The following is an 11290-nucleotide window of genomic DNA, read 5'->3' as shown; positions in this document are numbered from 1 at the left end:
GTGCTACTGTGGTGGGCTTTTGTTTCCCTCCTCCCCCACAAGGACATTAAATTTAATTACATTATGGTTTCTATTATGCAGCGCTTCAGCTATATACACACTTATCTTCAGCTGTTCACCTCTTGGCCCAGATCCTGCACTCCACTTAGGACTAAATCAAGAATTGCTTCTTCCCTTGTGGGTTCCAGGACCAGTTGCTCCAAGAAGCAGACATTTAATGTGCCTAGAAATTTTTTCTCTGCATCCAGTCCTGAAATGACATGTACTCAGTCAATATGGGGATAGTTGAAATCCCCTATTATTGATGGGGGCTTTGGGGAGAAATTTTTTGTAGCCTTTCTAATCTCTTTTAGCATTTCACAATCACCACCGCCATCCTGCTCAGGTGGTTGTTAGTGTATTCCTACTACTATACTCTTATTCAAGCATGGAACTTCTATCCATAGAGATTCTATAGTACAGTTTGTTTCATTTAAGATTTTTAGTATATTTAACTCTATGCTTTCTTTCACATATAGTGCCACTCCCCTGTAAGCACAACCTACTCTGACATTCCTCTATATTTTGTATCCAGGTCTCACCATGTCCCATTGATTACTATTATTCTACCAAGTATCTGTGATGCCTATTATATCAATATCCTCACTGAATGCCAGGCAATCAAGTTCACAGATCTTAGTATTTAGATTTCTAGTATTTGCACACAAACACATAAAATTTGTCAATATTTCATTGACTACCTTCAGTCTTCCTTGTTTGACAGTTTCTCTTCAGTTCTGACCTGTACTTTACCAACTTCTATCTTCTCCTCTTTACTAGGCTATCCTAATATCCTCTTTAATAAATCCTCCCCTAAGAGATGTCTGTGTGAACTGTATGCTCCTCTGCACCTGTTGGCTTTTCCCCAATCCTTAGTTTAAAACCTCCTCTATGATCTTTTTAATTTTACATGCCACTAATCTGCTTCCGTTTTGGTTTAGGTAGAGTTCATCCTTCCTGTACAGACTCCTTCTTTCCGTTTCTCATAAACTGAAATCCCTCCTCCCAACACCATCATCTCATACATTCATTAAGACCCTGCAGTTCTGCCTGTCTAACTGGCCATGTGCATGAACTGGAAACAGTTCAGAGAAAGCTGCCATGGAAGTCCTAGATTTTATTTTCTTACCTAGCAGCCTAAACTTGGCCTACAGGGCCTCTCTCTTACCTTTCCCTATATCATTGGTACCTACATGTACTACGACCACTGGCTTCTGCCAAGCACTGCACGTAAGTATCTGGATGTCTCCAGAGGTCCACAACCTTCACACTTCTAACCATCCCCCATCCTGTGGTGTATCTTAAGATTCCCTTGGCTAAATGGTTCTAAACTTGGATCACTGACCCTACCCTGAATCCCCATGAGGCACACCAAATTTCAAGGCAATCCAAGTAACCATACCATTTTAGAGTATTTAGAACAGTCAAACTTTAAACAGAAAGCTGGTCTTCACCGTAACTATAACAGAGCTGCTGCTCTGCTACAATCTTTCCTCTACCTGCAGCTCTAACTGATGTCAATGCGCGTTGAGTGCTCAGCATCTCTGAAAATACAGGCATATTTAAAAGTGACTAATCTATAGGTAGCTACATTTGAAAAATTTTACCATTGATTTAATCTATTTGGTCTAGAGACTTCTAATTATTAGGCATTCAAAAAGCAATACTAATCATGAGAGCAAATCTCTGAATCATTTGAGATTTACCCAACATAATTATATTACACATCTCCATTATTATGTTAACATACCAGTATTTACTGGAAAATAATAAGGGCCAATTTGTCAAAAATCTGGATTCCACATCGTTACATGGTAAAGAAGAATATTCCCTTCAATATAAGAATTATTGGGTGAAGGACTATGGCTTGTGTCGTACAGTAGGTCAGAATAGAAGATCATAGATTCTTTTTAAGGTCAGAAAAGACCACTATTAATTGTGCCAGTTTGTACAATTAGGTCACAGAAGCCCTTCTTTAGTGGGAAGCAGAAATGGATTCTACATACTTGAGGGGGCTACTGCACCACAAACTGCACTCTGCTGAATCATGCTCGGCATAAACCAGATTTTAAAAGTTACAAAAGAAGAAAAATTTTCAAAGCAATCAGCTACATCATTCCTTAAGTCAGTAAAAAACCTAAAACAAACAAGAAAGCCATATGCAACAACAAATCCTCCCACCACTGATATGTTAGCAAAATCTAATTAGTCATTTTTTAAAATGACATCTTTGTTCATTGTCAAACCGGCTTACCGTTCTCTGTTAAATTTCAGAGAATGAAGAATAGCTGGCCGTTTCTGTCTTAGGTTCCACAAATGAAGTGTGTCATCTGAACTCGCACTGACCAAGGCACCCTACAACAATCAGAGACAGAATATGGTGGAATGTTATTCATTTACATATTGAAAGGGAAGATTATTTAAGAAGAAGACAATGATCTGTAAGTAGGCAGCAGTACAATATCTGTGAAATACTTATTTTCCTTCTGAAAAAAACACTCTGCAACAACCATTACTTTGCTTTGATTGATCCTGTGCTAACTTAAAATGTTCAAATTTGAGCTTATCTGGAAAATCAAAGAGCTCATTCTAATATTTAACATTTGATATTAAATGTGTTTGTGATTGATAAACCAGGAAGAGTGCAGAAGAATGGGAACAAGAAGGAGTATTAGCTTGAAAAGATGGGTTTGAAGGAGGCAGTAGAAACAAAGAGAGAGTGCTTAGCACACCAGGAAAGGGAGACTGTCCAGGCACAGTATAATAGTCAGGTCAAGATAACAGAAAATGCAAAATCAAGCATGAGAAAAGGACATGAAAGTAAGAGGACAGGGATGAAAATAGGGGGACTGAGCAGGGGAAGTGAGAACAGAGATGCAGATGGCACCGGAGAACAGGTTCGGGGGCACAGGGAGCTTCCCCAGCTGCCAAGCCGCACTACCCTTCCCACCTGGCACTACTGTCCAGGAGTGGGGTCAGGGCGCAGGGGCTTTCCCTGCCCACCTGGAGCTCAGGGGCCGCCCCCAGTTGGTCGGGGCCCTAGACATGGACCCTGTAGGCCCAGTGACTAACCTGCCACTAGCGGACAATTGTAAGCAAAAAAAAGTGGATTTTGGTTACAATAAAGAGGAAGAAGTGATGTGACAAAGATTGACTATGGGAGAAGGGATGGGGAGAGTACTAACAGATTATGGGCCTGGGAAACACGAAGGAAAATGGAATTCTCAATCAAGATAGAGGAGGAGGAAGAGGATTAGGAGGAAAGGTGAGAAGACTAAAGTTTGAGATGGTGGTTGAACATCTACAGCTGTCCCTCTGGCATCTATTCTTAAATGTGAATGGATACAGAGTGAGAGGTAAATCCAGAACTATAATATTTGATATGGTAGTTAAATCCATGAGAAAAGATAGACATGTACACAGAATAGAAATAGGAGAGGAGAGGACAAAGAAAAAACCCTGCAGAAAACCCCACAGATAGAAGAAAGGAAGCAAAGGAGCTAATAAAGACACTGAATGAATAGTCACAACGGGAATACATGATCTAGGGCAGCACAGAACCACAAAAGCCAAGATCGGAAAGAAAGCAGGAGAAGCAAGAGTGATTCACATGACAAAATGGTGGCACATGCATTTTTTGGTGGTCACACATATACTCCAAAAGTAATTGTCTCAACTTTAGCGTAAATAGGAAAGGCTGAATAGAAATGTTTCGTTAAATTTGAATATGAATCTGATTCCTTTAAATGCCATGTAAAATTTATTTAAGTTTTAAATACCTATGTTAAACTCTTTTGCCTAAGAGTATGCTCTAGGCAGTTACACCTAAGGTTGCCTGAGATGTTCCATTATAAGGTTCTATTTTCAGTTGCTTATAACTTTGCCACACATTACCTGTTCAGGCTGAAACATTCCACGCCATACTCAAAATGAGTTTTTCTGGGAAGTTTCAGCTAAAATTATTCGGTCATTTCTCAGAACAAGATTAGGAAAAAATGTTGTTTTGCACATGTTAAAGTGGCTGTAATTTTTTTTTGTTGAGAAACTCCAATGCCTCCTTGCTTTGGAGCAGGGGCCTGAAGTTTGTCAGGGGCTGGTATGTGTGTCAGGGATGTGCCTTTTGCCTTCCTCATGAAAGTCTGCCCAAATGTGGACAGTTTAGGAACCTTAAAAAAAAAAAAAAAAAAACTACATCCCAAGGTTGGACATGCTCATGCTCTTACTGGAGTTTGAAAGCTATATTATCTGAGGAGTCTGTCCGCACTGAACAAGCTCCAACTCTCACAGCTTCTCCATGCTGACTAGACTGTGTATGTACCATCTGCATGGAGTGACTGAGTAAGTTCCACCTGCAGCGGCAGGAGCTGAAGCTTATCTCTGCTATTACTACTCCCAGCTGCCAGGGGCTGCTGTGGCACCAGAACTTTGATCAGAGAAACTCTCTCCTGTACTCCTGCCGGTGCACACGCAGTATGGAGAAAGCGGAAGCTGCCTGACTTGAATTGGTGGGGGGAGGCCTAATGCCCCATAATTAATAATTAATAATTATTTCCAGAGTAAGTTTCATTCAGGGGGTGGATCCCAAATCACTTTGCGTAGTATTTATAGGGATCAGTTCTGATTGTTCTGAGTTCCCTGAGACGATGACATTTCAGCTAAGCAGAAACTTTTTGTATTAGTGCCATTTTTGTTAGTTCATTTATTTCTATCTTAGACATGTCTGTGCAGTGAGGAAGATGATCCATGAATTCAGGTTACACATATGCAGCTCGCTGTGTGTTCAATATTTCACATCACCATACAAAGGCCCTGATTCGATCACCTATACTTACACTGAGTAATACCTTTTACTATATGTAATCCCATTCATTTAAACAGCATCATGTACACAGAAAATTATATTTCTGAGTGCAAGTATGAACAGCAGAATCAGGTCCATAGTTTCTTGCTAGCCCCTTTGTTTGCCCTATCAGGAAGTTACATTGCAAAAATATACAGCTTGCACCATTAAACTATATTTAAAGAAAGAAGATTCTGCACACTGTACATATAGCCTTACCTCATTGATTAAGAACTGGAGCTGCAGTACCGCGGCACCACTTTCGTGTTGGCAGTAGCAATCAACACCAGGTCTGCCCAGTCTGTTGCAGTCAAAGTCAAGGATTCTGACATTTCAGTTATCACCAACAGTAAACAGCAAAGAGGACACGAACAGAACTCTCTCGCAATTAACCTTAGATTTAGCAATTGTTCTTGCTTTCTCTAAAGCAAAGCAATACACACTTATCTTCAGTTGTTCTAATTAAGTATCAGCACTATCACCCTGAAACATGTGCAATTATGGAGTGATATGTTCTTGGCTATATTCCTCCCTATGAATGAAAGTGCATAAATTATCATGAAGATACAGCCAAAACACATCTTAAACTCCAATTTATTTTATTTCATCTTCATAGCATGTGTTCATATTACAGCTGTACATAATAAGATGTTTTTGATTATCTAGGTCATACAAAACTAATAATTTAGGAGCAGGGTCAATAACGTTACACTGTTTTTCCCTCTAAAAGTGTGTATTATTTCAAGTGAATAATTTTGCCTATTTATTATGTTCTACCTGTAATTGTTACTCCATTCTCTGAATGTAACTTTCTCCATAGGTCTGTTCTCCTTGGCTCTTTTGTCTCTGAAAGCTATTTTTAGGCAATAAAGAATCTCTTAAGGATGGCAGTGTGCTTTGCATCTTAAAAGTGTGCATGTGTCAATCTCCAACTGTTCATTCCTTTTAAACTAAAAAAAGAGTTACATTCTAAACAGAATAATAAGAAAATCTCACAATTTTACATAGCCGACAAGTTTAAAAGAGCATTACTGTTGCAGGTAAAGGACACTGAGCAATTCTCCCCTAGAGAGTTGAAGCTCTTTAGAATATCAATACATTTTGGTGTGTAACACTCAGAAAGATCTGTGGGACCAAGACTGAGGGATCCGATCCATGACTCCTCAGGAGTTAATTACAGCAATGAGAATGATCAAATATCTACATTGTGAGCACTAGCTGAAATTCACCTATGTACAGAGGGGGGCTGCACAAAGACTATATACCACTTTATTCCCTCTTACACCTTATTTTGAGGAGATTTAGGAGCTAGTCAAAAATCTGTAAAAGCAGCAAAGAATCCTGTGGCACGTTATAGACTAACAGACGTTTTGGAGCATGAGCTTTCGTGGGTGAATACCCACTTCATCAGATGCATGCATCCGGCAAAGTAGGTATTCACCCACGAAAGCTCATGCTCCAAAACATCTGTTAGTCTATAAGGTGCCACAGGATTCTTTGCTGCTTTTACAGATCCAGACTAACACGGCTACCCCCTGATACTCAAAAATCTGTGTTCTTGCAAAGGCAAGCAAATACTGTACCATTTCAAAGGGTGGTAGAGCTTCACTCCAGCTTGAGCTCTCTCAGACTCCCTGAACACATTCTGAAAGAACCAGGGGTTCCTGTATAGTCTGACTACTTTGAATTAGAATCCTGAAACCCAGTCTGGACGTAGGACCCAACAAGTATCAGGTCTGGGTTGCGCTGGGTGGGAAAACAACCAGACCCTCTTGGTCTTGGATCAGGTCTCTTCCACCTGCCTCTGGGGTTGGCACGGTGACATTGGCAAGAGCCGAACACATAGCTGCCACTGTACCTACCCAACTGGCAGGAGGCAGCATAGTATTGACTCAGATTTGGGGGGAAGAGTCAAGTCAGAAAATGACTCTACCATTCTGGGCCTGGGTTGGGCCAAAAAATTAGGCTGGCGTATACTCTACCTAAATCTCTTCTTCCCACAAATACAGGCCATGGCTTTCAATCTGTACCTCATCCTAAATCCCCTAATCCGAGTCAAGATCAAAATTTCAAACTGGAATGTACTCAACATAGTTTTAGCTCCAGAAGCATAAGGTGTACTGTATAAGAAATGTCTTTATATTAGTTTCAAATAGCTTTCACAGAAGTATAGAAGCTTGGAAGCCATGTGGAAAGGTAGCAATTAACTGTTAGTATTAGTTTACTATCAAAACTTGGCATATTTAAATTGCTTGACAAAGCTTGCTGTGATAAATGTGAGAATTTTATGATGCCCATGTGTACCTCATTTTCAGTCATCTGTTTTAAGTACTGGCCTCAGAGATACAGGAGCTCTCACCAGGGATTTAGGCCTGGTCTACACTAGAAAATTAAGTCAGTATAACTATGTCACTCAGGGGTGTGAAAAATCCACACCCTGAGCAGCATAGTTAAAACAACCTAAATCCCTGTGTAGACAGTATTAGGGCGATGGAAGAATTCTTATATCGACCTAGCTATCACCTCTCGGGGAGGCGGATTATCTACACCAATGGGAGAATCCGTCAGTGTCTGCACTGAAGTGCTACAGTGGCACAGCTGCAGCAGCACAGCTGTAGCACTTCAGTGTAGACAAACCCTAAGAAAAAGGGAAAGTGACAAGAGAAAGGAAACTAAACTGCTTACTACAGCAGCATGGCTCAAGGGAGTCCCGGCTTTGGACAGAATGGACTGTCTTAAACTTTAGTCTCTCTCTTTTGAAGAAAGGATTTCCCAGTGCTGTATTCCAGTTGACTAATCAACCTTACTCTGTCTTGAAAAGGCTACATAGAGTCACTGCAGATACTTGCTGAAGTGCATTGATCACTGAAGGGAGTAAAAGTCTCTGAATAGGACTCTGCTTCGGTCACATTCACTGGACAGAGCTCATGGTGAGAAACAGAAGTGCAGGAGCCAAGAGGCTCAGTTTAGGAGTTGCTGAGGCCACATGGTCTATGCTTATAGAAAAGCATGACCCACTGGGGCCTGGCCCTTTGAAGGTGTTCTCCCCAGACCCATGACACCACAATGCTAGCTCAACATCCAGCCTCCCATAGGATCTTACACAGAAGAGTAGGAATTCATCTGGCCATGATACCAGCAGCAATAACTATACGAGTGGCGGCTTAGTTAGCCCACACAGAAGTACTGTGATAGCTTTCAGTAGCAGTCCTCACTGCAGCTATGGAATATACACTGCAGAAGAGCACGACTCCTAGTAGCAAGTTTTGTCAGAACCAGGTTCTTAAAATCTGATCCCAAATCCATTGAAGTCAATGGAAAGCCTCCCACTGACTTCCACAGGTTTTGTATTGGACCCCAAGGGTCTGTCTACACGGCAATAAGACATCTAGGGCTGGCCTGCATCAGCTGATTCTGACTCCAGCCCAAGCCCAAATATCTACATTGCAATTTATAGCCCCACAGCCTAAGCCCAGATCAGCTGACACAGGCCAGGCGTTTTAATGCAGTGTAGACATATCTGTGGTTAACATGCACAAGAATTGCATGGTAACAGAAGTCACAGTACTATAAGTACAGATATAGCTAATGTGAAAAGCAGTGACATAGCTACAGACTTATTTTGTCATTTATATAAAATTTATTATTTTCATTTATTATTTTAGTGCCCACAATGTGCTCAGCACTGAACAAGATTCAAAGATAAAAATATGTATAGGATACAAAGTCTATGCCCCAAAGTGTTTTCAGTTGAAAAGATATATACAAAAAAGACAGTGATGGGAGAGAGAGAAGGTATTACACGTTATTTTAAATTATTCTTGTGAACTCAACTTTTCCACACAGAAGTAGTAAGTTTATCAGAGTGATCTGAATAAAAATAAGGTGGCAGCTTTGTGTACTAGGGTTCACTGGATACAAGATAAGATACAGAAGAGCATGAAGACAGGCACAGTAAAAAGAAACAAATGGGACATCAGTGTAGGAGTTGTGGAAGATATGAAAAGAGACAAGGTCCAATGTTCATAGTGGAGTTTTTTAGGGACTTGAAGACAAACAAGAACTTTATACTTAATGCAATGGATAAGGAGAAGCCAGTGGTAGGTTTCAAAGATGGGGTGATATGGTTAAAGGGACAGGCAAGAAAGATAATGAAATTGCTCAAATTAAGTTCTTGGCCTCAGTGATGACCCACGGCAGTGTCTCACATTCTAATTATACATTGTGCAAAAAGTTTAATCAGTGTTAAATTTGTCATCATTCAGTTTCACCTTCTCTAGACTATTCATTTTTATCATATTCCCCTGCTAGTCCAAGAGAGAATGCAACAGAGAATGAGCACAGGGGAGGTTTGGACTGAGTGGAAATTCCTACAGGTGAATGTCTTTGCTTTAATTTGAACTTTACACTTCATTATAAATAAATGGCACTAGCTAATACATTTCCACTAGATGGGAAATTATGCTAATACTGTTCTTAACCAGCTATCACCACCATTCACCATCAAAAGGTGAAATCAGTCTCTGGGAGAAAAATCTAATGAAGCAGATGACTCCATTCAGCTTCAGCATGTCCCAAATAAAAATGTTCCAAGATACTCTGTTTACATACATCACTTTTCACTCTGAAGTGAATGTTTATATGAATTATAAGATGTAAATTATACCTGTCTGGCCAGTCATTCTGAAGACAGTAGGCACTGTCACAGCTTTTAGAATCCCACTGAGCGGCAGCAGCTTTCAAATATGCTAGTGACCCTGCTGGGGGCCCTGTAAACAGTTCATTCACCACAGGTGCTCCTCCTTGTGGCTAGGTCTGGGAATTAGCTCTCCCTGCATGTGATACCCTCAGCTGTTGGTTGCTCAGGCTGTAGTCCCCCCCTCTCCAAACTCAAGGTACTCACTCTTTGTGACTGAGCCCTCTAGCTAGGTCACTCTGTAGTCCCCATCTTCTAGATTAATAAAATCCAGCGAGACAAGCAAGCTATACACACACACAGTGCCTCAGATGGGCTTCTATTCCAGATCTTGTGCCACTTTCCCAGAAGCTGGTAGGGTAACCACCTGCCCACTGCTCTGAGTTCCAGCCCAGGGACCCTATGACTAGCAATCCAGCTTTGTTCAGTCTCAGACGCTGTTACTGTTTCCCTAGGCTCCTTCCTACCCCACCTCTCTATAGCTTTACTATCTCTAGTTTACCACCATAGATTCCTCTGCTCCCCATGACTACTTCACCATTCTCGCCTTTTTGCTGGACTCTCCAGTCAAGGGCAAGACCCTGGCCAATTCTCCTTCTGCATTGCTTCCTTATCCCTAACCAACTCCCTTTCCCTCTAGAGACTGACTGCAGACATCCTCCCTACCAGGGGCGGCTCTATGTTTTTTGCCGCCCCAACCATGGCAGGCAGATAGCTTTCAGTGGTGCGCCTGCGGGCAGTCCGCTGGTCACGTGGATTCGGTGGTGTGCCTGCGGGTGGTCCGTTGGTCATGTGGATTCGGCGGCGCGCCTGTGGGAGGTCCACCGGTGCCACGCCATCAGCGTCCCCACTGCCAAATTGCCACCAAAGCCACGGGACCAGCAGACCTCCTGCAGGTGCGCCACCGAAAGCCGCCTGCCTGTCACCCTCACAGCAACCGGTAGGCTGCCCCCTGTGGCTTGCCGCCCCAGCCACATGCTTCCTGCGCGGTGCCTGGAGCCGCCTCTGCTCCCTACGCTCACTTCCTGATTTATAATCCTATCCCAGCTCCTCCCCCACCTGGGCTTCATCTGCCATTAGGCCCTATCAATCCCCTCAAGGTGCGGCAAATCAGATTAACTGGGTCCTTCTGGTCCATACTAACCCACTCAGGACTTTTGTGGGTTGGATGTCCTATCACAGGGCCTTTCTGACAAAAGCTGCTGAGAGATTGGCACATCTTCTTCCTAGCCTGTCCACCACCTTCTTGGCCAGTTTTGCCCACTTTATCTATCTGTGCTCCATTCCCTGACTATTCCACTTGAGGCGCTATTGCAGCATTTATCACTACTGCAAACTTTGTTGGTACACCAAGGCCCTCTGCCAGAATCTATATTGGCTGAAGCTGATGTAGACCTTGAGCTGGATTTATTTTCTCTTTTACTTTTGTCTTTTAATAAAACAACAAATAGCCCTGTCAGCAACGATTGTAGAATATCTTTCGAAGATGTTAAAAGGAAGACAAAGCTAAATACTTTAAAGTCTGCCCTTCTGGTTCCCAGAACAAGACCTAGTCACTATCTTCTCATTCCTACCAATATGTGGGATTTCCTAGGGGTCATGCCTAGGAAAATTGTCAGATTACATTCAACCATAGCCATTTCAGAAAATAAGAATTGAAAACTCAATTGGATACCTTCAGCGATTATATGTAAATGAGAGAGCAACAAGGAGAA

The 11290-nt window shown here is 41.9% G+C and overlaps 1 protein-coding gene across 9 annotated transcripts in view; it reads right to left on the bottom strand.

Annotated features, from left to right (window-relative positions):
- Window positions 1-11290, bottom strand: part of STXBP5L (syntaxin binding protein 5 like) — a 424278-nt gene that overhangs the window by 254658 nt on the left and 158330 nt on the right. For all 9 annotated transcript variants that reach the window (XM_030534340.1, XM_030534349.1, XM_030534386.1 and 6 more), the window contains exons 3-4: window positions 5099-5180; window positions 2294-2394 (exon numbers count right to left, since the gene is read on the bottom strand). In XM_030534340.1, coding sequence (XP_030390200.1) covers window positions 2294-2394; window positions 5099-5180 — 183 coding nt within the window. The remainder of the gene's footprint in view (window positions 1-2293; window positions 2395-5098; window positions 5181-11290) is intronic.

Source organism: Gopherus evgoodei, chromosome 1, assembly GCF_007399415.2.
Source record: "Gopherus evgoodei ecotype Sinaloan lineage chromosome 1, rGopEvg1_v1.p, whole genome shotgun sequence".
NCBI lineage: Eukaryota > Metazoa > Chordata > Testudines > Testudinidae > Gopherus > Gopherus evgoodei.
This window is presented reverse-complemented; position numbering and strand designations above follow the sequence as displayed.